Raw genomic sequence first — 26146 nt, forward strand, 5'->3', positions numbered from 1 at the left:
TAAATGTCTACTAAAGTAAAGTTAATAAACATGGCCTTTTTAAGAAGTTTGGGGATGAGGTCTGCAGGGAATTGAAAGTTAATGCACCATCTCACTTTGTCAGTCCACATTACCAAGGAATGCCATGCCAGCTTTCATATTCACATAAATCATCAGAAGTTATGAGATCAGAATTTTTAAAGAAATCTATAGTGCATTAAATGTGTTCTAGATTTATATTAAAACTTCCCCATGTAAAACAATACCACTTACCTTCACACTGATTTTTGGACTGAAGTTACCATGTGAGCATCTATAATGACTTGGCCAATTAATACACATTATCTCTCATCCCTTACAAAACCTCAAAAGATAAGCTATTTTCACTCCCGTTTGACAGATGAGAAAGCAGGCTCAGAGGTTAAGAAATGTGTTCAATATTACATAGTGAATACAAGGAGAAGCTAGGATTTGGGCCCATGTTTTTTTTATTAAAATACTTTCAGAAGCAAAATAAACTTAGCACTTGAAATTTTTCTCTTCTAATCACAGCTAAATATGATGCCTTCTATTACTATCATTTAACAGCTGTACATAAAGTTGTTTTACAATGAAAAATTTAGCTATCGACATATATGATCAAATAGGTTACCAAAAAAGAGAAAGGAAAATCTAAAATTTAAATCAATGCTAATTAATGACAAATACTTTAGTCATTGTGTAACTCCCTTAGTTTGAATTTAAATAATGTCATGTATAAAGCCTGGGTTACCCAATTCAGGAACAAGTAAAAGTTAAGTTCTAGGCAGCCCACTCAGGCTCTAATTAAATAGAAGAAATGAGTACAAAGGAACTAAATTATTTTTTGAAATACTCCTATTGGAACTCAACTTCAAAAAGATATTTCATGAAGAGACAGTAAAGCTTGTAAGATTCCTTCTATCTCAAATTACTCTGATGAATGTCTGATAAAATTGAGATTTACCACTGGATAACAAGAGGTAGCCAATAATTCTAAATGAAAACTCAGAATGGTCTTTTGTTCCCTTTGTTTAAAGTAAAGCCGCTAGTGAAAAACAAGAATGTCTGCTTAGGAAAAAGGAGTCTCTTGTCTGAACAAAACTTAAATTTAAATATCCTGCTTCTTACCTGAATATTCCAAATCATCTACATTTATCTACTGTTCACTAAAAGACTATAGAGGGCACTGTTGCATTAGCTTTGAAGCTTTACAATAGAAGCTGAGAAAAACGTCTAGAATGTGTAATTTCTTTAAAGAGTCAAATGCATGGTAATCTACTAAGCCTAATAAAGGGAAAAAACCCAAAATGTATGTTTTTCTAAAATAGGCTGAACTTCAATGGGGCAAAAAACTTAACAAAAACAACTGTCAATTTGAGAACACCGCATTGCACACATTTTGCATTTCCCTTTGTAGTGCTTTCATGAGAAAGGTAACTAATCATAGCACCTCCTTATCCAATGGAAACAGCACCCCATTGCAAAATCCTCTTCACAATCAATAGGAAAACGAATGTGGCACCTCATGCAATCCTTCCATAATTCTATCAACAGAAAGAATGCAGTCTGTTTGCATACTTTTGTCTAAAAGGCCAATTCCATTTGTCCCCTCTTTGGGAAAAATGACAGCTACAGATCCATCACCCTCACATGAAAGTAAACAAACTGCAAAAAAACAAAACAAAAAAAGGATCAAAATTGAAATCCTCACCATTTTTAAACGAAATTCTATTACATGTAAAAACTCAAACTCAAAGCAAAATAGAAAAAACAAGTTTTTCTTCAGAGATGTGAACTTTATGCTATTGTGCAACAGTTCGGGGATATAAAAGAAATAAGTTATATACAACAATATTCACTAATCGTATAATTACATACAGATAGCATTCAAGCTTTCCATGTATTTTCTGTCCTCTCACATCATTCCCTGTTACAATTCTTTGCAACTAAATTCGATTAAGTACAGTGCCAAAGATCTTTTTTAATATATATGTTTGCAATGTATTACAATGAGGCTAGTATATAAAATACAAAGATTCTTATTACCCTACCACTTAAGTTTTTTCCACTTGTTTATTCACCAAAAATTAAAATTTTTGACACAAATAATATAAATGGGAAAGGAAAATTAAATTATTTATTTTGGTAATTTAAAAATAATGTCCTGAATTGCTGAAACACTATATAGCTATAAGAATTAAAACATCATGACCAGACTACTAGAGATAATATGTAAAATGAGAAATGCATTAATATATATCAAATCATAACACCACATTAGACGTTAGACGAATCAACATTAATAAAGGTACCATCATAAAACTAAGGCCTTGGGAATTCCCTGGCAGTACAGTGGTTAGGACTCTGTGCTTTCTACTGCCGAAGCCAAGGACCTGGGTTCAATCCCTGGTCAGGGAACTAAGATCCCACAAGCTGCACAGAGCGGCTCAAAAAATAAATAAATAAATAAAATAAAACTAAGGCCTCTAATAAAGACTCCCAAATTCCCTAGAAAAACAGTATACAATTCATTTTGTCACTCTCAAACTTCCAGAGAGATTAGCACGTTCTCTGAAATCAAAGTGCAGAACTGTGAAAGTGTTAAAAATTCTTCAATAATATGTCAACCTACTCATAAATCAAAAAGAGGGGAAGGGGTTTCAGCTGGTATGTAGATTTCATTTTATTACAAAAGCCCCAGTTTAACAAGTTATTTTCAGCCAATAAAAGTCAAAAGTAAAGCATTGTTGAAGTGGCCAGCACTGACTCTAAGGCTTTAACTTATTAACTTAACCAAAATGCTACTTGAGTATTGCTCCCTTAAATTATTAATTTATGAGTTTTGCTTAGTCTCCTCCTGAGGCAAGGCAGTTTGTAGGTATATTGAGTGCATGTAAATAAACAGAAAGCTTTTATAATAGTCTAATAATACACTAAACATAATAAAACAACCTCTTTTAATGAACATTGAATGCGCAATCCTATAAACCAAGTTTATATAAATGGGCCATGTAATTTAAAGAAACTGTAAGATCCTCTAGGAAGTAAATGCATAAAACCAGAAAAATTAAACATAAGCCTATTGCTTTTCACTGATCTGATAAAATGCATACAGCAGAAACAAAGTGCTGCTGTGACTATGAAGAGTATGTCACACGCAATTTCAAAGAAATCTAAGAGAAATGTCGTGAACTATGAGAAAATTTATTTGCAATATTGTTCTTCATCTACCATAAGGATAATTGAAGAAAGAAAGAAAGAAAGAAAGAAAGAAAGAAAGAAAGAAAGAAAGAAAGAAAAACAGGTTATGTCTTTAATATTCAGGATATTTAAGTAGATATTTTAGTTTCCTATTATAAAAAGAAATGTAGCATACTAAAATCAACTTCGGTTAACTCTAATTTATGCAACGCTTGACTGTGAGCAATAGCTGCTAAAAGGATGCAGCATTGTTGATTCATATACAAGCATTTTACTTAACTACACTGGATAATAGCAGTGCTCCTAAAGGAGTATAAAAAGCAAAGTGATTAGCAGTCATTACTGTTAATTAGGGCTCACATTACATTCCTTGGGATGAATCTCCTTTAAGTTGAATACATGGAAAGTTTATTTTTGAAGGACTGCCAAACCTTGCCTAGGTAAGTAGTGGAATAAGCCGTCAACTACCAGTAAGCAAAATAAAAAACAGGGACAGATCAGCATCCAATTAGTATGTCTAAGTTTTTAAACAGGAAAAGGTTGAGGAGAATGAGTAAAACTGGAAACTCATACTTCACATTCTGCAATCTCGCTGATAAAAGGAGGAAATGGTGTGTTTATCAAACTTGCTGTGAGCGCACAGTTCATTCAGAGTCCTGTAAACAATCGCCTGGCTGCCCACTTCCAAATGCATGTGAAAATCTTTGGATTCAGAGCGTCATATTCAGCAAGCAAGGTCACTCTACTGATGCCCTGGAAATGGGAAATTAGGAAAACCTGGCAATCAGAGGTTTAGGGCTGACCAGAAAAAGCCCTGAGGCTGGCTCACCATCTTTCACCACCAGTCAGGCTGTCTCTGCCTATTCAGTATTAACACAGCAGGGCTGCAAGTGAATGAAAAGAACCCCACACACCTAAGTGGGACATTGGCTTTCTTGTTTAGAAAATGATAGGCATTTGTCACAGAAGGAAAAAACAAACAAAAAAACAAACAAACAAACCCCTCAAACACAGCTTTCAAGAACCAGCTCTAAAAAGAAAAGAAAAACAGGCTCCTGATGAAGCTTCAGTAAAGGACCTGGGGAATGGCAACATCCTGTTGATTATCAGGTTTCCCTGACTCCTATACCATTCTGTGCATTTTAAGATGGAAGCCAAATCTTCAACAAAGAAGCTTCAAAAGCAATGCATGCTCATTAGAGGAAAGAATCAAAAATTCCAACGTGCAAAAATTACACCAATGCTCTTAATACTTTCCATATACAGACTTAAAAATTTATCCTTCAGATCTTTTTCTATGCATATATTTGTACAAATACTTTTACAAAAATGTAATTATACCATACAGAGTATTTGGTACTCCATTTCCTTCTCCTAATAATATATATATAGATATATTTCTGCAACTTCAGTATCCACTGTATGGATACACCATAATTTAGTTTGCCAGTCATTTCTAAATCTTTCAGTACAACTTTATTTCCTTAGAATATATCCCCCAAAGTGGAAGGGCTGGATAAAGAGACAGTGTATTTTTTGTTGTCTGATGAGTTCTGCCAAATTACCCTCAGAAAGGCTGAACCAATTTCTAGGGCTGTTGGCAGCACATAAAAGTACTCACTTCTCCAAAACCAGTATCATTTCTTAATCCTGCCCAAGTGATAGCTGCATTTTTGAGTTAGTGAGGTTGAACATTTTTTGGCTATTTGAATTTCTTTCTCTGTGAAATGCCTGTTCATATCCTTAGCCCATTTCTCTATTTGCAGACCAGCTTTTAAACATCCCAAGAAAAAGTGATGAAAAGAACTCATCAAATGCTACTTTACGGGATCACCAAAAAGAGATTATTTTAAAGACAAGACGGCAATTGTATGGACACTAAAACACCCTATTAGGATTGGTAACTGAACACGTAGTTATTTTACAACATATTATATTATAGAAGAAGACTTCCCAACCCACCTAAAAAGAAAAAGAAAAATTAAAAACTGAACTGGTTTAACAGATAACTAGTAAGAACCTGCTGTATAAAAATAGAATAAAATTCAAAAAAATAAAAACTGAACTGGTTTTGCAAATATTATTTCAATGAAGCTATCTTTGCTTTCCATAAATGCAGAAACTATCACACCAAGGTGGCATCATCAGCAATGTTCTGTTGCTGTTGTTATCTTTTTGCTTTTCCGTTATTCCAGGAAAAAATTTGAATACAAAAAACTTTGAAGTACCTTATTAGCTACTTTGATAAGTCAAGGAAGGAGGCTGTAACTATAAATGATAGACAAGTTCCTCATGCTATTATCCTGGATCAAGTAATCAATAAAATGTGTCTTTCTTGAGAAAAGTACTAAATATAAGGAAAAAAATGAAAACTGCCCTCCTTCCCTAAAAAGTCCATTCAATTTAGGGCCTTTTCTCATAGAATCAAGAAACTGACAATGCAGCCAAATATACCAATTCCTAATTCATCTTCAGAACCAGGTTTAGATTAGAATGTAATTTCAAGCTACAGATCATGTCTTTTCTTTTTCAAACAGCCTAAAAACTTGAAAAGCTGTTACCTAAACCAGTGCTTCTCAAAAAAAGTTAAGGACCACTTTTTTAAAAAAGATTTCCAAACCTACAAAGACCAACACTTTTGTAAAATACAATTAAAATGAATTACAAAAGAAAAAATTAAAAAGATAAAAAACACAAGGCCAAATTTTTATTATTAGATTCAACAAATATAAAATTACTCTCAAATTACTATAAAAGTTTCTAAATACTTATCTTCAATTTCTATAAATAGCTGACCTTGCGCCAACAGCAAACACTTCTTGGACTAGCACCAGCCCCTAGACCATACTCTGAGTAGCAATAATCTAAAACTATTCTGAGAGCTTTGAAATGAGATGAGATCGCAGATGATAGATCATTTTAATCCAAGACATAGTAACTCCACCTCCCCTTATCAAACCACATACCTGCCCCTCTGTCTCACTGCTAATTCACACATGCCTTATTGGTCTATATATGTATTATATATGTATTGTTATATGGTAATATCTGCATGAATTAACACATATGTAATGCTGGGAGACAGGAGAACACAGTGATTAAAAGTACATGTTCTACTTTCTAGCTGTGTAACCTTGGACAAGTTATTTAACCTCTGTACCTCAATGACATATCTGTAACACAGGGATAATAAACCAGGGTTGAGGTAAGGATAAATTAGAATATAATGTGTAGAGATTAGAACAGTGTCTGGCAGGTAGTGCTACATGAACAATAGCAACTATAATTACAATAAGACAAAAATAATTGAAAAAAAATCACATGGCTCTGGGCTTTCTAACAATCAATATAAAGAGGAAACTAAAATGAGTTGTGTGATTTAGTGTTCATACAATAAAAACCGTCTTAATAGTTATAGTAAGGCAAACCACTATAAAGACTAAGTCCTGAGAGAAATTTCACCCTTGGATCGTTATAAAGTTGAACATGTAATATGGTGAAAATCTTCAACAGCATCCCTAGGGCAAATACACAATGACAAATTCTGCACACCTCTTATGGACAAGGCACCATGATGAACACTGCAGAGTATCCAAAGTTGAAAAACACAAAGTTGTGCCTTCAAGAGGCTATAAACTGACAAGGAAGATATAATACATATGCAAATAATGATGTAAAACAAGGCATAATGTAATAACAACCCAAAAGAGTAACTAAACACAACAGAAATTCAAAAAGAGAAAGCTACATTTGAGAAAATCAGGAACACTGCTTTTTGTATCCCTATCCTTTTCTCTTAGAACATAAAATCCAAAGGCTTATTAAGGACCATCCAGAACACACACAAGGTCCAAGCCTGTTGGCCCTTCTCTGGTCATCATTTCCTACCTGAAATTATAAGATGCTACTTTTCACTCTATTATTTTTGAGATCTTAATATTTTTCTTGAGAAATGCCTGACATCCCCATCTGCTCTCAGATGCTACCTCCATAGTACTTTCCTCTTCATTCTTTGGAAGCCACAGAAGCTCCCTCTGATCTCATAGCAAATAGCTCAGTGGACAATAGATTCCTAACCTGAGTAGTCATGTGTACCCCTAGGCTACAAGGCTTTCTGAAATTGATGGTTAAAATAGTAGTTCTTAAACTTTTGAAAAGAACAGATCACTGTGAGTCTATGATAAAAATTTGGACCTCTCCCCAGAAAAATTTACATTCACAAAAAATTTGCACAAAATTTCAGGGTTCAAAAACACCTCTCCCCTCTAAATTAAGAAATCATGTCTTAAAGTATCAAGTTATCTTGCACTGAAGTCCACTAGCCTGATTCTTACTAGCTTTCTGTGATCAAGCCCAGGTTATATGACCACTCAAAATCAGTACAACTTGCGTGAGGGTTAAGAAGTCACAAAAATGACTGTGAAACCAATAAAAATCATTAGAGGAGGGAAATTGTGAAAGGCTCAAAAGGGAAGACCACGGGTTATGTACAAAGTGATGATGATTCTTCCTCCTCTCCTCACCACCTTGCAAAATTAGTATGTAGGAAAGAATTCACAAGGGAACTGATTTTAAGAGAGACCACAGACCACGTCAATGGCTCTAGAACTAATCTTATAGTAGGCAGCAAAGTATTTTGCACAAGGAAGGGAAAATAAATGTCTGATAAATAGTTCTGCCTCTTCTGATTTGTCTCTATTTTTATAGAAATCCATAGGGATCAATATTAGCTAAATTTTGTGAAGGTTAGATAGACTCAGATTAGTAAGTCTAATTTAACAACTGCTCATTCAGCACCTACTCTGTGCAAGCACACAAAGTGACCACATGCCTCAGCACCATAGATTCTATGAATAAGGGTAGGAAAATTCTGCTGGCATTGAAAGGTAAATTGCTCTTACATACAGGAGTGTACATAATTGTCCCATTTTACTGCCTCTGGACATTCTAAGGGCCATTTTTTAAATCTGTTAATTCTTTACATACTATTTCAAAAGTCAAAATTCTCTATATTTAGTTCATTAACCCTCCATGAAAGTCCTTGCTTAAGGCTTTTTACAAATGAGTTAATAGCAAATATACTGCTTTGATTTTAAAAATAAGCATAGTTTAATCCTAAAAGAACACGCCAAAATAATTTTTAATGGAAAAAAAAGCATCTATTAATAAGAACCTTTGTCATCTTTGGGTTCACTTCTTTATCTTCTTTTGAAACAATCCATGCCTCAGTTTACTCATATAGGAAACTAGACAGAAAACATTATTTCCACACATCTCTTGGAAGGTTGAACTATCTGGCTGAAAGAGTCTAAAAAAGACTCAGAGGGCCAAAAATTAAGGCAACAAATGTAGTAGAATAAATTCAATCCAATATATAATATAAATTTGCCCCCATTAAAACCTCTTTCACAATTTGAACGATTACCATTCTTTTTCTTCTCTGCATTAATGTACTAATAAAGTCAAGAGGAATTACACTCATCTCCATGCCAACTTGCAGCTACTACTTAATATTAATATACTAATGGAAATTTGTATGCGATGAAAAAATTGACTTTATTTAGCTGTACTGGATTATTTTGGAAGCTAGGGAATAAAGGAGAAAGAAAATCTGAGACTGACATGAAGTTGACAGGCTTTAAAAAAAACTAACTTATACAGCATCTTTTTTTCTAGAAACTTAAAGAGGCTCTCATATATTTTCTCATTTATTCTCAAAACAGATAAAAAGGATAAAAGGAAGATATATCCAAATTTTACAGATGGAAAAACTGAATTCCAGAGGAGAACAGTTGAACACAATGCCTGTATAGTCCGTAAGAAATAAAAAAGAATGAAATACAATCCTTGCCCCTTGAAGTAATTATAACCTTTAAACAAAAACCCACAACAAAAACAAACTACACAACAAAACAGAGCCAGTAGCTCTGGATATCAAGATAAATTAAGTACTATAAAAGAAATACAATGTTACATGAAAGGTCCAGAGAAGAAGATATTACATTCAGTGGGGGCATATCAAGGACGACATCAAGAAGGAGATGCCATGTTAAAGAAGGAATTGGAGAGGAAATTCCTGAATTTATTCAGGAAACTGAATAAAACATAGCACTCAGCAGGAAAGACAAGGACTATATGGGGAAGAATGAGTTCTGACAATAGTCTAGTGCAGGTGGAACACAGGTTCTATGTGGGGGAATACTGGGAAAATATGAAAGATAAGATGAAGTCATATTGCAGAGCACCTAGGGGGTCAATGGTAAACAGCAAAGGTTTTTGATGAGGAGACAAATGTGACTGGATCTACACTCTAGAAAGACTAACCTGGCAGGAGTTTGCAGGATACGTTATAGAGTGTGAGAGAGTGGAGAAAGACCATGGTAATTTGAATCCCACCTACATGTATGACTATTATGTTAAAAGCATTAATATCATACATTGTACTTCCCTGTAGGTGCTTTTATTTAGAGTCAAGAAATATGATGGACTATTTTAGCTGACGTGTACTACATACAACCCTATGAAGAAAATGTAAGAGGACCATCAAGACAAACATTTATTAAGAGTTAATCTTGATTAAATGAACCCAGATTGATATGAAGCACCTTCTATACCATCCTATACCAGATTAAAGAGATGACAAAGATAGGGTGCTGCAAAATTGAGGATCACAATATTTGTAATAGATAGCTATTGTAATTCATTTCATTATCAACAGTGCCCAGTGAAAGCTGAGTAGATTAGCCATGGAACTGTCAGTTTACAAGGTACCTTACACACAGACTCCTTGTCACTTTTTATTTAAATATTACCATCAAGCCCTATTAATCCACCTCTTCAATGTCCTCTTCAACTTTCCCACTGGTACTCCCCCAGTTCAGGTCCTCAGAACCTTTCAGCTAGCCGAGTATCTCAGTTTTCAATTTGAACTCCTCATCTCCAGAATTCCATTTCCCTAATCCATTTCTTACATTATTAGTGGTTCACGCTAATGACCTTCAACCATATAATTCTATGTCATTTCATTTGCAAAATCCTTCAAGGTAGTGGTTTTCAAACTTGTTTGACCGTGACAATTTGTTTAACAGTAAGAAACACATATATACATGTAATGTTAACAGCCTAGTATGCACACACACGCGCGTGCATGTTTCCCAAAATAATAATTAATCTTACTACATACACTTCATTTTGATGTTTTCTATTTTATTCTAGCCTCTTTCATTTAAAGGAAAAAAATGTGACCACTAAACTGAGTTTGGAAAATACTGCCTTAGGGACTCTTCACTGCCTGAACTTGGTCTAAAATTTAAGACAGTCTTTTTTGTGGCTTCAACCTACCTTTTCAGACTTATTTCCCACTACTCCTTGAACTCTTGAGCTCTAGCCAAGAGCTAGGCTCTAGCCTAATATATCTCATGATTTCCTGCTTCCATGACTGTGGCTAAACTATGCCCTAAACTTGCAACATTCTCTTGGTCATTTTCCATGCCTGCCTTTGTCAAAATTGAAACAACCTTTAAGGATATCAAATGTAACTTCCCCTGTAAAACCTCTCCTGATTCCCCAACACGGGACTTTTTTCTCCTCTGAATCCCCAAGCCTATTAAATGCACACTCTAATGGCAACTCTACATTATATTAGTTTCTTTGTGTATGTGTCTTACCTCATTAGGCTCTGTGAAGGCAGAGACTATATCTTGTGCATTTCTTTACTCTACAGTAGTGGTACATTATAAGCATCCAATTAATGTTTGCAAAATGAAAGACATAAAAGTCTCTAAATGGTAGTAGTATAGGTTAAAGTTAACAGGAAAAGTCAAGGTCAACTAACACATCCCTTTAATTCACTCAATTTTTTCACATGTCACAGAACAAGCCCCTATTAAATCATTTCTTACCAATAAAAAAGATAAGCTCTAAATATTTATTGATATTATCATTGATTTTATGGCTACTTTATGATTAAGGCACTACAAACTTGCTGAATGAAGACATTCCTTACTTAAAAGGGAAAGTTGACATAAAAAGTTCAGTTCAAGACCTATCATATTATTGTGTGACCACCAATAAAGTCCTATGTAACAAAAAATGTAAAGATAACAATATAGGAATAAAGTAATTTATACTTATAAATCTTTGTAATGTGTTCTCAGTCATTTAATAGTGAACATAACAAAGACATGGTAAACAACAGGTCTAGAAATGAAATAATAGACTGTAGGACAGAAACATACATGTAGCATCTTAGACAACACAACTCCAGAAGTAGACATTAACAAAAGGTTTCTTAAAAAATAAATAGCAGCATAGTCCAAAAAGTTAATAGGACACAAACATCAGAGGTTGAAAAGCATAAAAGCAAGAAATTTGAAAGACGAGACAAACATACCCAACATACTTTAAAATATATAGAGTAGATGATAAGATAGAAAGAAATCTATAATTCGTAGAAGAAAGGAATACAAGGACATAAAAATTAGTCAGTTGGTAAATTTATAGAGAGGCAATGAATCAGGCAAAAGATAAAAAGAAAGAGTATATAAGTGCATGTGTAATATACACACACATTCATTGATACTAAGTGGAGAAAGTTCAAAGTTGAGGAGACAGAACGATAGTTTTGCTAGAATGAAGGAGTCATGTTTTCCAGGCTTTAGGGGAAATCTATAGATGAAGACTCTAGACCTGTGATAAGTTTACAAACTGTAATAATTGATGAGTATGATCCAACATTTTATTTCCAGACAGATCATCCATCATGTACTTTCTCATGCATAGTTGACTTTACCATTAAAAGGGCCAGAGATGGCACAGCCTCAATAAAGCCACACCTGGGAGTCAAAATGACACTGGCCTGTGCTAATTCAGAGTTTTCCTATTTGGAGTCCAGAATCAATACTAGCAAAGCATTTCTTGTGCCAAGGGACTAGGCTTAATGTCCAAAATCTTGGGAACCAACAGGACTTGAGGCAAGCTGTGCAATGTTGAAGAGCCACAAGCAATCTGTACAGGACTATGGGCCTGTTTAATTAGCTCTATGGGTTCTTCCTGAAAATCTTAAGGCCACCTTATATGTGCCTCCTGCTCTAAACCCTTTGGATTTGCCTCAAGCCACCCAATTATCTAGGGTTTTTCCCTGAGATTCAAAGTGAAAAGAGATCCACAAAGTAATTTTCCACCATAATAAGCAGGTTTTCTAAGGTATATATACGAAAAATAACTTGAAAAAGTGTCTGCTTAGCATTTTTATAAAACATTCTGCAGCTGGAAATTATTCTTGGTACACTTAGTGGTGACACTGCCAAATCTGATAGGACACCCTATTTTGAAAAGTTTCACTATGATGAAAAAAAGTTTCACTTCTATTTAAGCTTCTAAATGAAAAAAACAAAAATAAAATGAATTTGCCAATGGTTTTACATCATATTTTTAAACAATGTTGTGGCTCCCCTGCATTAGATAAATTATTATATAAAAATCATTTGTTAAATTTTGGACTAATTTGTTCAACTATCCTTTAAAAGTCATCCATATGCCAGGAACATAGCTGGACACTAGAGATATAAAAATGAAGAGTACTGAGGTTGTCTTTGAGGGCCTCACAGTCTAGCAAGAGACAATCATAAAAACAATCCTAGTATTGATTAAATCCTAAGAAGCACAGTAGAGGTATGGACAAGCTGCCAAGGAAGAGACAGGAAGGTGAATTAGAGCCTATTCCATAGAAGGGTATGAAGCAACAAGAGATTCTTCAGGAGAACAAACAGATAAAGGCGTAGAAAAGCATAGGCAAAGACTCAGATATGAAAAAGCAATCTCCTGGAAACCTAATTAGTTCATTATAACTCAAACCCAGAAGCTTGTGTGGGAATGGCAGGATCAGGATTAGACAGGTAGGCTTGCAAGGGCCTCTTCCTAAAGAGTCTTTTTTTGCCAGGCTAATGTGTTTGGACTTTATCTTAAGGGTGGGTTATTTAAGTATGTATGCAGATCAGCTGATGACAATGTGGTAGCAAGGCTGGAGGGTGCACAAGGCAATATTGAAGGCAAGTGGGCCAGTTAGAAGACTTGCACAGTATAGATAAAGAAACCATTTACGGTGGGAATGAAGTCAAAGGGTCAACTTCCGAAGTCATAGAAGTAATATCAAAAGGCCTTGTAGATCAAATGGTTATGGTTGGGGTGGGAGGCAACTGAGAGAAAGTGGAAGTCTGGTAGTGAGGTCCCAGGTTAGACTTAGGTGATGGGGTAAATGACGATGTTTTCAACTAAGAGGGAAATACAGAAAAGGGAGCAAGTTTGTGCAGAAAGATAATGAATAAGTTTTGAACTTGTTGAGTTTACCATGCCTACAGGATATTGAGGGGAGAAATCATGAGCAACTGAATATATAGGTCCTAGAGTATAAGCTTACTGTTGTAGCTCCAGTGGTCAACTATTTTTGAAAGAAGCCAAGAAGGAAGGAAGACAGGGAGGGAGGAAAGAAAAGAAGGGGGGAGGGGTGGGGAGAAAAGGAAGATCTCAAAAGAACCATTTAGAATGGTTCTCAAGTTTGTAAGCAGTTGGAACCTATTTATTCTCAGGAAACTTGTTACTCTTTACCCTCTGCCACAGTTCAGCCTTCTACCGGCCACAGCCTGCTTTATATTTGGAGAACTACCCTTCCAACAGTGGGTTCTGTTCTTCCCACAGATCCACAGTAGATGTGGTTATAGCAATCACGACTCAGTCTCTTGCTCCACGAATGGCACAGGATCTAGGCCTGTCCAATCAAATGAAATCATTTTCTCCCAACAACAACGCGTTCATGGATGATACATGTCAGGCCACTGAGTGACAATGAAACATAAGTGGATTTTCCCTCTAGCTATTTAAGATTAGAGCTTTTCCTACTAGGTAGGAAAATGTAACTGTGAACCATCTTCTAACTACAAGGGTCCAGACTGAGAATAGAATCAAAAGAAAAGAAAGGCAAGAGATAAAAACAGCCCAGCAGGCGGGTTGGTCACATAGTTTGTATCCTGTTTCTAATCTACTTGAAGCTAAACTTATCTTTAGGTCATTGTCAGTAAATTCTCTTTTTATTTAAACTAGCTTGAACATTACTTTCTGCTCCTTATAATCAAAAGAGTTCTGACCAATACAAAGAGTAAAGTAGCAATTGATGTTTTCTAAAAATTTTAAATTAATATCCAGTTTTAAAAAATAAGCTTTTCACAAGCCTGTCTATCAATAGTAAATATTCTATCTAAAAAAGAAAAAAGATCATTATTCACTTATTGTTGTATTCAAATTACAAGTGTCCACTAGGTAACCTAACATCATCAATACCAAGATAAAATGCCTAATGCAAAAAGGAACATGAAAGAAGAAAAGTACCAAAGATTAGAAGAGGAAGACTGAAATTGAATACTCAACTTAGGGAAGAATATTAAATGAATTCCATTGTAATGAAATTAAGACATATTTCTGGATCAAGAGATTCCATTAAAATGAAAACAAAGTTATAATCTCCAAAAAACAAAGAAAACGGGGGAGACACCAATGGAAAAGGAATTTCATTTAGTTTTCTTGAGTCAGAAAGCAGAAGAATAAGGAACGACAACTGATAAATCAACAGAGGAAGCTGTAACCTACTGTTTGTATGGAAGAGAAGAAAGCCAAGAAAGGAACCAAACGAGGCCACATTATTCTGAACTCTAGGTATAACAAGGATGAAATGTGAGGCTGGAAAAACTCTAATGTCAAAAGCGTTCACAGTCAGCTTTCCTCTTGCCTTATGCTTAGATATGAACAAGTAACCGAGACATTTGAGAAAAGCCTACAGCATGAAAGAGAAAGAAACATGAGAAAAAAAACCCAAAGAAAACATGAATATTTTAGGGAATGAAAGATAATGTTTAAATCTCTAATCTGTATTTTAAAATGGATGTAGGGACGTTATATCTATAGAAGAAAAAACAGATTGTTATTAAAAAAGGAACAACCAATAAACAAGTTCTTGGCTACTGAAAATATGATTGCTAAAATAAAAAGAAAATTTCAACAAGAAAGCAGGTCATTTAAAGTGGAAACCTCACAGAATGTACAACAAAAAGATACAGAGATGGAAAGTATGTGAAAAAAGACAAGAGACATGAAAATTCAATCTGGGAGATTTAAAGTCTGACCAGTGAGGGTACCAGCAAAAGGGAATAAAGAAAGTCAAAGGGGGTAAATCATCAAACAAATAATGGAAGAGCATTTTGCAGAGCCATCCTCACACTGCAATTCTATTGACTCTGCCATGTTTTGTGTGTCATATTTGACAGCATATTCTCTTCCCTGCCACCCCCCAAAAAAAGCCACAACAGTTCTAGGTCTCATATCCACACATCCCTCTGCACAGGAGAAATACCTTATCTTCTGCCAACAATCCATCATCTTAGGCTTCATTCTATTTGGTACAATGCAGGTTAACAAAACCATCCCTGACCTAATGGCTACAGCCAGAATGCCATGTTGTGACTGGCTTTCACCTGCATTAATGCCACCCTAAACCATCATTAAGAGAAAGACGACAGAGATATGCTGCTACTCAATAGGAAGTTGCAGAAGGGATACAGGGGAAACAACCTTCAATTTCCAGTGCACTGTTATGACATTTCAGCATGTCAAACATAAAGACACAATCATAAAAGATAACAGAGAAGAAAAACAAGTCAGCTGGGGCTTCCCTGGTGGTGCAGTGGTTAAGAATCCACCTGCCAATGCAGGGGACACAGGTTCGAGTTCTGGTCCGGGAAGAACTCACGTGCCGCAGAGCAACTGAGCCCGTGCGCCACAACTACTGAGCCCCCATGCCACAACTATTGAAGCCCGCATGCCTAGAGCCTGTGCTCTGCAACAGGAGAAGCCACCACAATGAGAAGCCCGCGTACCACAATGAAGAGTAGCCCTTGCTCGACGCAACTAAAGAAAACCTGTGTGCAGCAACGAAGACACAACGCAGACAAAAATAAATTAATTAATTAATTTTAAAAAACAGTCAGCTAAAAAGGAACAAATACCATATTAGCATCAAACTTTTCACTGGCAAAATGCTAGGGGACAATGGAGCAATGCCTTCAATGATTTGAGGAAAAATAACCTTCATTCTAAAATATTAAATTCAACCAATTTATCAATCAAATATGAGGGCAGAATAAGAACATTTTCAAAATCCAAGGATTTGAAAGTAATTTCTCTAAGGAAGTCTCTTAATGATGGATTCCACTGAAATTAGGGAATAAACCAAGAAAGAGGGCGATATGAGATCCAGTAAGAAGTGGCTCCCAACAGGTGGAGAAAGAAAGAATACATGATCCCTAAACATATTCTCCATAGAGATATGATGTTTAGATGTATCCTTCAGTAACTCTTTCATTGCTTTATGTGAATTAAAAGGAAAACACCCACACAATTTGAAAATTACTATATTTTCAGGAAATAATACAAGTTATCTATATATCAAACTAATCCAGATGAGAACCAAAATGACATTTTAATATTAAAGAAATTCTAAAGAATAAAAGACTAGCTATATCATAACCAGATATTTTGAAAACAGCTTGATATAAATATATACATATATATACCTGTCATAATTACCTGACAATCTATGAGACATAAAGGCTTATTGTATTTCTATTAGTTTTCATGACTCCTAGAAAATAGTTAGGAAACTTTTAATTCTGTAAATTCTTCCAAGTCTTTCTACTTATTTTCAGCAATTAGTCAATTAAACTCTTTGCAAAAACAAGTACCTCCTACTCAAAAATTAGCTCTAATATTTGGGGGGGAAAAAGAGTTTTACAAAAACAAAAGACTGACATACATATGAAAGTCACAAAACTGCAACCTGTTATAAATGAATGCTTAAAATGAAAATGAATCTAAATGCTTTCAATTCTTCATTAATATTCAAAGGATTAAAAAAATGCAATTCCATCTTTTCCTTAGAACAAGTGAAGTCTAACTTGAAGAATTATAGCTCCTCTCAATTCGTTTTTTCCATAATTACTCAATTATTCATTAGAATATGTAAGACCTCTATTGGAATCTTTGCACCGTGTTTTATAAATGGATTTAACTATAAAAGCCTGGTTATACAATCTCTTCCATAAAAGCAATATATTTCCAATATTTATGTCCTTAAAATATCCTATAGTAAAATTAATATTTTTGCACAGGAAAAGAAGGAACTATTTAGTCCCTGACAACCTGATAACATCTCTTTCAGCTATAGTTATAATTATCATGTAGGAACTTCCAAAGCAGAAGTTGTCAAGATTTAACATTAGCATTAATTTATGTCGTAACTGACGGTTACTATAAAGATAATGGCAAAGCATCCATTTCTCCAAAGACAGCATGGATTGAAAGGGAAATTTCTTCTTAATTACTACTAATCAGCCCATTTTTAATTAAATTGATTAGTAATTTATTATCTTCCCCTTTCTCGGAAGCCTGTTATTATCATGTAGTTTCTCCAAAGTTATCAGTTACCAGGGATTTTTAAGCAATCCAATTACCTCTAGTGTTGAGTCCCACCATTCTATAATATTGGTTTATGCTAAAAACTTAATACACAGTTTCTCTGTACCCTGAGAAAGAAATTTTGAAAATGCAGAATTTGCGCTCAGTATTTCACACCTCAAAGTGAATGCTGTCAAGGTTTTAGTTGTGCACATGGGAAGAAGTGAAAACTTCTTTTATGCCTTCCCCTTTGTTTGATAATCAAAATAGTTGTTATTAGCATGTACATCCCCAGAGGGAAGAAATCAGGTCCCTGTGATTTCCTTTGAAAAGTATCTACTTCTTATGCCATCCATAACTAGACAGTAAATTATGTAACAATTCTAAGTGTTTTCCCTACCAGTTTCTTTTTTAAGTAACTGACTATCAATGAGAATGAAAAGATAAAAGATAACTGCTTAATATAAAAGGATCTCTATTAATTAACATTTACTAAGTATAGTACTTACTAGATATATGAGTCCCATACTTTCTCTCCTAAATTTTCTGTCTAGAGAAATTAATAATGAATGCACATTGACTGCCAAACTCTTATATATAGGGACTTAAGTATTTAATTCATACCTCTTACTAACTTAAAGTAAGGCCCAGTCTCTCCCTTTCTTTAGGTCTATTTAAATTTCACCATATCAGAAAGGTCTTGCTTAACCACACCCTGCCATCACTCGTGATCACCTTGACTCTGCTTCATACTTCTTCATAGAACTCTTCACCACCAAGCATATAATTTGTTTGCTTATTGTCTGACTCCTTCTACTGGAAAGTAAGCTCCAACAAAACAGGACTTAGTTTGATCTGTTCATTGCCCTATTCTCAGTGCCTAGAACTATATATAACAAGCACATAGTAGGCATTCAAAAAGTACTTGCTAAAAACATGACTGAAAGGTCATCAGCTCCAAAATCCTAAGGAGAACTTAATTAAATATCATTTGATAGTTATGGGTGCCAGACTACACCAAAAGTTCTGTTTTTAAATACTATGTAATATAAAGGCATAGTAATAGTTTTCTAACCAAAAAGACAAAATATCCTTTCAAAGGACAGTTGGGCTACTAGCAGTTGTAAATTATTTATTACTAAATAACTCAGTAAATGTAATTTACTGAATTACACACTAAATTCAGTAAAGGTAGTCACTGCATACCTTAACAAGTTTCAAAAGCTCATAAAGATCTTCAACCTCATCACCTTCACATTTGGTGTACACTCGTCCTGTATCCATGCTCTTTCCTCTTATGGTGCGGCGATAGAGGGGAAGAGCCATTGCTTCTGCATACAAATCAATGGCGTGATGACCCACAGTCTGATACATGTAGCTATCCAGTTCATCTGACCCCACTGCAACAATTAAAGTGGAAATAATCAGTCAAACAGAGTGAAAGAGAGTGGATTTGAAAGTCCACTGAAGTTTTACTGCTTGGAGAGCAGTCAACACAGTAAAAACTTACTACACTATATCTCTCTTCAGTTATTAAATGAAATAAAATATATAAGAGCTGCACATTTGTTCAAGCTGCATCCAGTTCACATCAGCTCTGGTCATTTCTACCGCAATTAGAAATACAAGTATACATAAATTTTTGAAACTATATATAGAACGTTTAAAGGGAAGAGTAATGTATAAAGCAAATTTTGAATAGTTTATTCGATTAAAGATTTTATTACATAAATATATTTTCAAATCATTCAAAGTTATTCATGAAGTCACCTAGAGTTGTAGAAGAAACTCTTAATTAAATACGTACTTAGGAGAAGGGGAAGATAGTGGAAGAGTAAGACACGGAGATCGCCTTCCTCCCCACAGATATACCAGAAATACATCTACACGTGGAACAACTCCTACAGAACACCTACTGAATGCTGGCAGAAGATCTCAGACCTCCCAAAAGGCAAGAAACTGCCCACGTACATGGGTAGGGAAAAAGAAAAAAGGAAAAACAGAGACAAAAGAATAGAGACGGGACCTGCACCAGTGGGAGGGAGCTGTGAAGGAGGAAAGGTTTCCACACACTAGGAAGCCCCTTCGTGGGCGGAGACTGTGGGTGGCGGAGGGGGCTAAGCTTCGGAGCCATGGAGGAGAGCACAGCAACAGGGGTGCGAGGGCAAAGAGGTGAGCAAAGCGGAGAGATTCCCACACAGCGGATCGGTGCCAACCGGCACGAACCAGCCCGAGAGGCTTGTCTGCTCACCCGCCGGGGCAGGCGGGGCTGGGAGCTGAGGCTCTGGCTTCAGTCGGAGAGCAGGGAGAGCACTGGGGTTCACAGCATGAACACAGCCTGCAGGGGGTTAGTGCACCACGGCTAGCCGGGAGGAAGTCCGGGGAAAAGTCTGGACCTGCCGAAGAGGCAAGAGACTTTTTCTTCCCTCTTTGTTTCCTGGTGCGTGAGGAGAGGGGATTAAGAGCGCTGCTTAAAGGAGCTCCAAAGATGGGCGCGAGCCGCGGCTAACAGCATGGACCCCAAAGACGGGCATGAGACGCTAAGGCTGCTGCTGCCGCCACCAACAAGCCTGTGTGCGAGCACAGGTCACTATCCACACCTCCCTTCCCGGGAGCCTGTGCAGACCGCCACCGCCAGGGTCCCGTGATCCAGTGACAACTTCCCCGGGAGAACGCACAGCGCGCCTCAGGCTGGTGCAACGTCCTGCTGGCCTCTGCCGCCGCAGGCTGGCGCCGCATCCGCACCCCTCCCCCGCCCCCCGGCCTGAGTGAGCCAGAGCCCCCGAAGCAGCTGCTCCTTTAATCCCGTCATGTCTGAGCGAAAAACAGATGCCCTGCGCCAACCTACATGCAGCGGCAGGGCCAAATCGAAAGCTGAGCCCCGGGAACTGTGCAAACAAAGAAGAGAAAGGGAAATCTCTCCCAGCAGCCTCAGAAGCAGCGGATTAAAGCTCCACAATCAACTTGATGTACCCTGCATCTGTTAATACCTGAATAGACAACGAATCATACCAAATTGAGGAGGTGGACTTTGAGAGCAAGATTTATTATTTTTTCCCCTTTTCCTCTTTTTCTGGGTGTGTATGTATATGCTTCTGTGTGAGATTTTGCCTGTATAGCTTTGCTTCCACCATTTGTCCTAGGGTTCTATCCATCTGTTTTTCTTTTTCCTTTAAAAAAATTTTTTTCTTAATAATTACTTTTTATTTTAATAAGTTTTTTTATTTTATCTTATTTTATTTTATTAGATCCTCTTTCTTTCTTTCTTATTTTCTTTCTACTTTTTCTCCCTTTTATTCTGAGCCGTGTGGATGAAAGGCTCTTGGTGCTGCAGCCAGGAGTCAGTGTTGTGCCTCTGAGGTGGGAGACACAACTTCAGGACACTGGTCCACAAGAGACCTCCCAGCTCCACATAATATCAAATGGCGAAAATCTCCCAGAGATCTCAATCTCAACACTAGCACCCAGCTTCACGCAACGACCAGCAAGCTACAGTGCTGGACACCCTATGCCAAACAACTAGCAAGACAGGAACACAACCCCACCCATTAGCAGAGAGGCTGCCTAAAATCATAATAAGTCCACAGACACCCCAAAACACACCCCCAGACGTTAACCTGCGCACCAGAAAGACAAGATCCAGCCTCATCCACCAGAACACAGGCACTAGTCCCCTCCACCAGGAAGCGTACATAACCCACTGAACCAACTTCAACCACTGGGGACAGACACCAAAAACAACAGGAACTACGAACATGCAGCCTGCAAAAAGGAGACCCGAAACACAGTAAGATAAGCAAAATGAGAAGACAGAAAAACACACAGCAGATGAAGGAGCAAGACGAAAACCCACCAGACCTAACAAATGAAGAGGAAATAGGCAGTCTACCTGAAAAAGAATTCAGAATAATGATAGTAAAGATGATCCAAAAATCTTGGAAATAGAATAGAGAAAATGCAAGAAACATTTAACAAGGACCTAGAAGAACTAAAGATGAAACAAGCAATGATGAACAACACAATAAATGATATTAAAAATACTCTAGATGGGATCAATAGCAGAATAACTGAGGCAGAAGAACGGATAAGTGACCTGGAAGATAAAATAGTGGAAATAACTACTGCAGAGCAGAATAAAGAATAAAAAAAAAAAGAATGAAAAGAACTGAGGACAGTCTCAGAGACCTCTGGGACAACATTAAATGCACCAACATTCGAATTATAGGGGTTCCAGAAGAAGAAGAGAAAAAGAAAGGGACTGAGAAAATATTTGAAGAGATTATAGTTGAAAACTTCCCTAATATGGGAAAGGAAATAGTTAATCAAGTCCAGGAAGCACAGAGAGTCCCATACAGGATAAATCCAAGGAGAAACACACCAAGACACATATTAATCAAACTGTCAAAAATTAAATACAAAGAAAACATAATAAAAGCAGCAAGGGAAAAACAACAAATAACACACAAGGGAATCCCCATAAGGTTAACACCTGATCTTTCAGCAGAAACTCTGCAAGCCAGAAGGGACTGGCAGGACATATTTAAAGTGATGAAGGAGAAAAACCTGCAACCAAGATTACTCTACCCAGCAAGGATCTCATTCAGATTTGATGGAGAAATTAAAACCTTTACAGACAAGCAAAAGCTGAGACAGTTCAGCACCACCAAACCAGCTTTACAAAAACTGCTAAAGGAACTTCTCTAGGCAAGAAACACAAGAGAAGGAAAAGACCTACAATAACAAACCCAAAACAATTAAGAAAATGGGAATAGGAACACACATATCGATAATTACCTTAATTGTAAATGGATTAAATGCTCCCACCAAAAGACAGAGACTGGCTGAATGGATACAAAAACAAGACCCATATATTTGCTGTCTACAAGAGAACCACTTCAGACCTAGAGACACATACAGACTGAAAGTAATGGGATGGAACAAGCTATTCCATGCAAATGGAAACCAAAAGAAAGCTGGAGTAGCAATTCTCATATCAGACAAAATAGACTTTAAAATAAAGACTATTACAAGAGACAAAGAAGAACACTACATAATGATCAAGGGATCAATCCAAGAAGAAGATATAAAAATTGTAAATATTTATGCACCCAACATAGGAGCACCTCAATACATAAGGCAAATACTAACAGCCATAAAAGGGGAAATCCAGTCACACATTCATAGTAGGGGACTTTTAACACCCCACTTTCACCAATGGACAGATCACCCAAAATGAAAATAAATAAGGAAACACAAGCTTTAAATGATACATTAAACAAGATTGACTTAATTGATATTTATAGGACATTCCACCCCAAAACAACAGAATACACATTTTTCTCAAGTGCTCATGGAACATTCTCCAGGATAGATCATATCTTGGGTCACACATCAAGCCTTGGTAAATTTAAGAAAATTGAAATTGTATCAAGTTTCTTTTCCAACCACAACACTATGAGACTAGATATTACAGGAAAAGATCTGTAAAAAATACAAACACATGGAGGCTAAACAATACACTACATAATAACGAAGTGATGACTGAAGAAATCAAAGATGAAATTAAAAAATACCAAGAAACAAATGACAACCGAGACACAATGACCCAAAATCTATGGGATGCAGCAAAAGCAGTTCTAAGAGGGAAGTTCATAGCAATACAGTCCTACCTTAAGAAACAGGAAACACCTCGAATAAACAACCTAACGTTGCACCTAAAGCAATTAGAGAAAGTAAAACAAAAAAACCCCAAAGTTAGCAGAAGGAAAGAAATCATAAAGATCAGATCACAAATAAATGAAAAAGAAATGAAGGAAACAATAGCAAAGATCAATAAAACTAAAAGCTGGTTCTTTGAGAAGATAACCAAAATTGATAAACCATTAGCCAGACTCATCAAGAAATAAAGGGAGGGGCTTCCCTGGTGGCGCAGTGGTTGAGAGTCCACCTGCTGATGCAGGGGACGCGGGTTTGTGCCCTGGGCCAGGAAGATCCCACATGGCACGGAGCGGCTGGGCCCGTGAGTCATGCCGCTGAGCCTGCGCGTCCGGAGCCTGTGCTCCGCAATGGGAGAGGCCACAACAGTGAGAGGCCGGCGTACCGCAAAAAAAAAAAAAAAAAAAAAAAAAAGGGAGAAGACTCAAATCAATAGAATTAGAAATGAAAAAGGAGAAGTAACAACTGACACTGCACAAATACGAATTATCATGAGAGATTACTACAAGCAAGTCTATGCCAATATAATAGACAACCTGAAAGAAATGGACAAATTCTTAGAAATGCACAACCTGCCAAGAGTGAATCAGGAAAAAATAGAAAAAATGAACAGACCAACCCCAGCACTGAAATTGAAACTGTGATTAAAAGTCTTACAAAAAACAAAAGCCCAAGGCCAGATGGCTTCACAGGCGAATTCTATCAAACATTTAGAGAAGAGCTAACATCCTTCTCAAACTCTTAGAAAATACAGCAGAGGGAGGAACACTCCCAAACTCATTCTACGAGGCCACCATCACCCTGATACCAAAACCAGACATGGATATCACAAAGAAAGAAAACTACAGGCCAATATCACTGATGAACATAGATGCAAAAATCCTCAACAAAATACTAGCAAACAGAATCCAACAGCAAACTAAACGGATCATACACCATGATCAAGTGGGGTTTATTCCAGGAATGCAAGGATTCTTCAATATACACAAATCAATCAACGTGATACACCATATTAACAAATTGAAGGAGAAAAACCATACGGTCGTCTCAATAGATGAAGAGAAAACTTTCGACAAACTTCAACACCCATTTATGATAAAAACCCTGCAGAAAGTAGGCATAGAGGGAACTTTCCTCAACATAATAAAGGCCATATATGACAAACCCACAGCCAACATTATCCTCAATGGTGAAAAATTGAAAGCATTTCAACTAAGATCAGGAACAAGACAAGGTTGCCCACTCTCACCACTCTTATTCAACATAGTTTTGGAAGTTTCAGCCACAGCAATCAGAGAAGAAAAGGAAATAAAAGGAATCCAAATTGGAAAAGAAGTAAAGCTGTCACTGTTTGCAGGTGACATGATACTATACATAGAGAATCCTAAAGATGCTACCAGAAAACTACTAGAGCTAATCAATGAATTTGGTAAAGTAGCAGGATACAAAATTAATGCACAGAAATCTCTGGCATTCCTATACACTAATGATGAAAAATCTGAAAGTGAAATCAAGAAAACACTCCCATTTACCATTGCAACAAAAAGAATAAAATATCTAGGAATAAACCTACCTAAGGAGGCAAAAGACCTGTATGCAGAAAATTATAAGACACTGATGAAAGAAATTAAAGATGATACAAATAAATGGAGAGATATACCATGTCCTTGGATTGGAAGAATCAACATTGTGAAAATGACTCTACTACCCAAAGCAATCTACAGATTCAATGCAATCCCTATCAAACTACCACTGGTATTTTTCACAGAACTGGAACAAAAAATTTCACAATTTGTATGGAAACACAAAAGACCCCGAATAGCCAAAGCAATCTTGAGAACGAAAACGGAGCTAGAGGAATCAGGCTTCCTGACTTCAGACTATATTACAAAGCTACAGTAATCAAGACTGTATGGTACTGGCACAAAAACAGAAAGATAGATCAATGGAACAGGATAGAAAGCCCAGAGATAAACCCACGCACATATGGTCACGTTATCTTAGATAAAGGAGGCAGGAATGTACAGTGGAGAAAGGACAGCCTCTTCAATAAGTGGTGCTGGGAAAACTGGACAGGTACATGTAAAAGAATGAGATTAGAACACTCCCTAACACCATACACAAAAATAAGCTCAAAATGGATTAAAGAACTAAATGTATGGCCAGAAACTATCAAACTCTTAGAGGAAAACATAGGCAGAACACTCTATGACATAAATCACAGCAAGATTCTTTTTGACTCACCTACTAGAGAAATGGAAATAAAAACAAAAATAAACAAATGGGACCTAATGAAACTTAAAAGCTTTTGCACAGCAAAGAAACCATAAACAAGACCAAAAGACAACCCTCAGAATGGGAGAAAATATTTGCAAATGAAGCAACTGACAAAGGATTAATCTCCAAGATTTACAAGCAGCTCATGCAGCTCAATAATAAAAGAACAAACAACCCAATCCAAAAATGGGCAGAAGACCGAAACAGACATTTCTCCAAAGAAGATACACAGACTGCCAACAAACACATGAAAGAATGCTCAACATCATTAATCATTAGAGAAATGCAAATTGAAACTACAATGAGATATCATCTCACACCAGTCAGAATGGCCATCATCAAAAAATCTAGAAACAATAAATGCTGGAGAGGATGTGGAGAAAAGGGAACACTCTTGCACTGCTGGTGGGAATGTGAATTGGTACAGCCACTGTGGAGAACAGTATGGAGGTTC

The 26146-nt window shown here is 36.5% G+C and overlaps 1 protein-coding gene across 7 annotated transcripts in view; it reads right to left on the bottom strand.

Annotated features, from left to right (window-relative positions):
* DPH6 (diphthamine biosynthesis 6) overlaps positions 1 to 26146 on the bottom strand; it is a 443212-nt gene that overhangs the window by 407900 nt on the left and 9166 nt on the right. For 5 of the 7 annotated variants that reach the window (XM_079914295.1, XM_079914294.1, XM_079914297.1 and 2 more), the window contains exon 3: positions 18907 to 19100. The exons of 1 other annotated variant lie outside the window; for it this stretch is intronic. In XM_079914295.1, the coding sequence (XP_079770421.1) occupies positions 18907 to 19100 (194 nt within the window). Of the gene's footprint in view, positions 1 to 18906; positions 19101 to 26146 lie in introns of those variants that run through there. One more of the 7 variants, XM_079914300.1, reaches the window with a different exon arrangement.

This window comes from Stenella coeruleoalba (genome assembly GCF_951394435.1).
Source record: "Stenella coeruleoalba genome assembly, chromosome: 2".
NCBI lineage: Eukaryota > Metazoa > Chordata > Mammalia > Artiodactyla > Delphinidae > Stenella > Stenella coeruleoalba.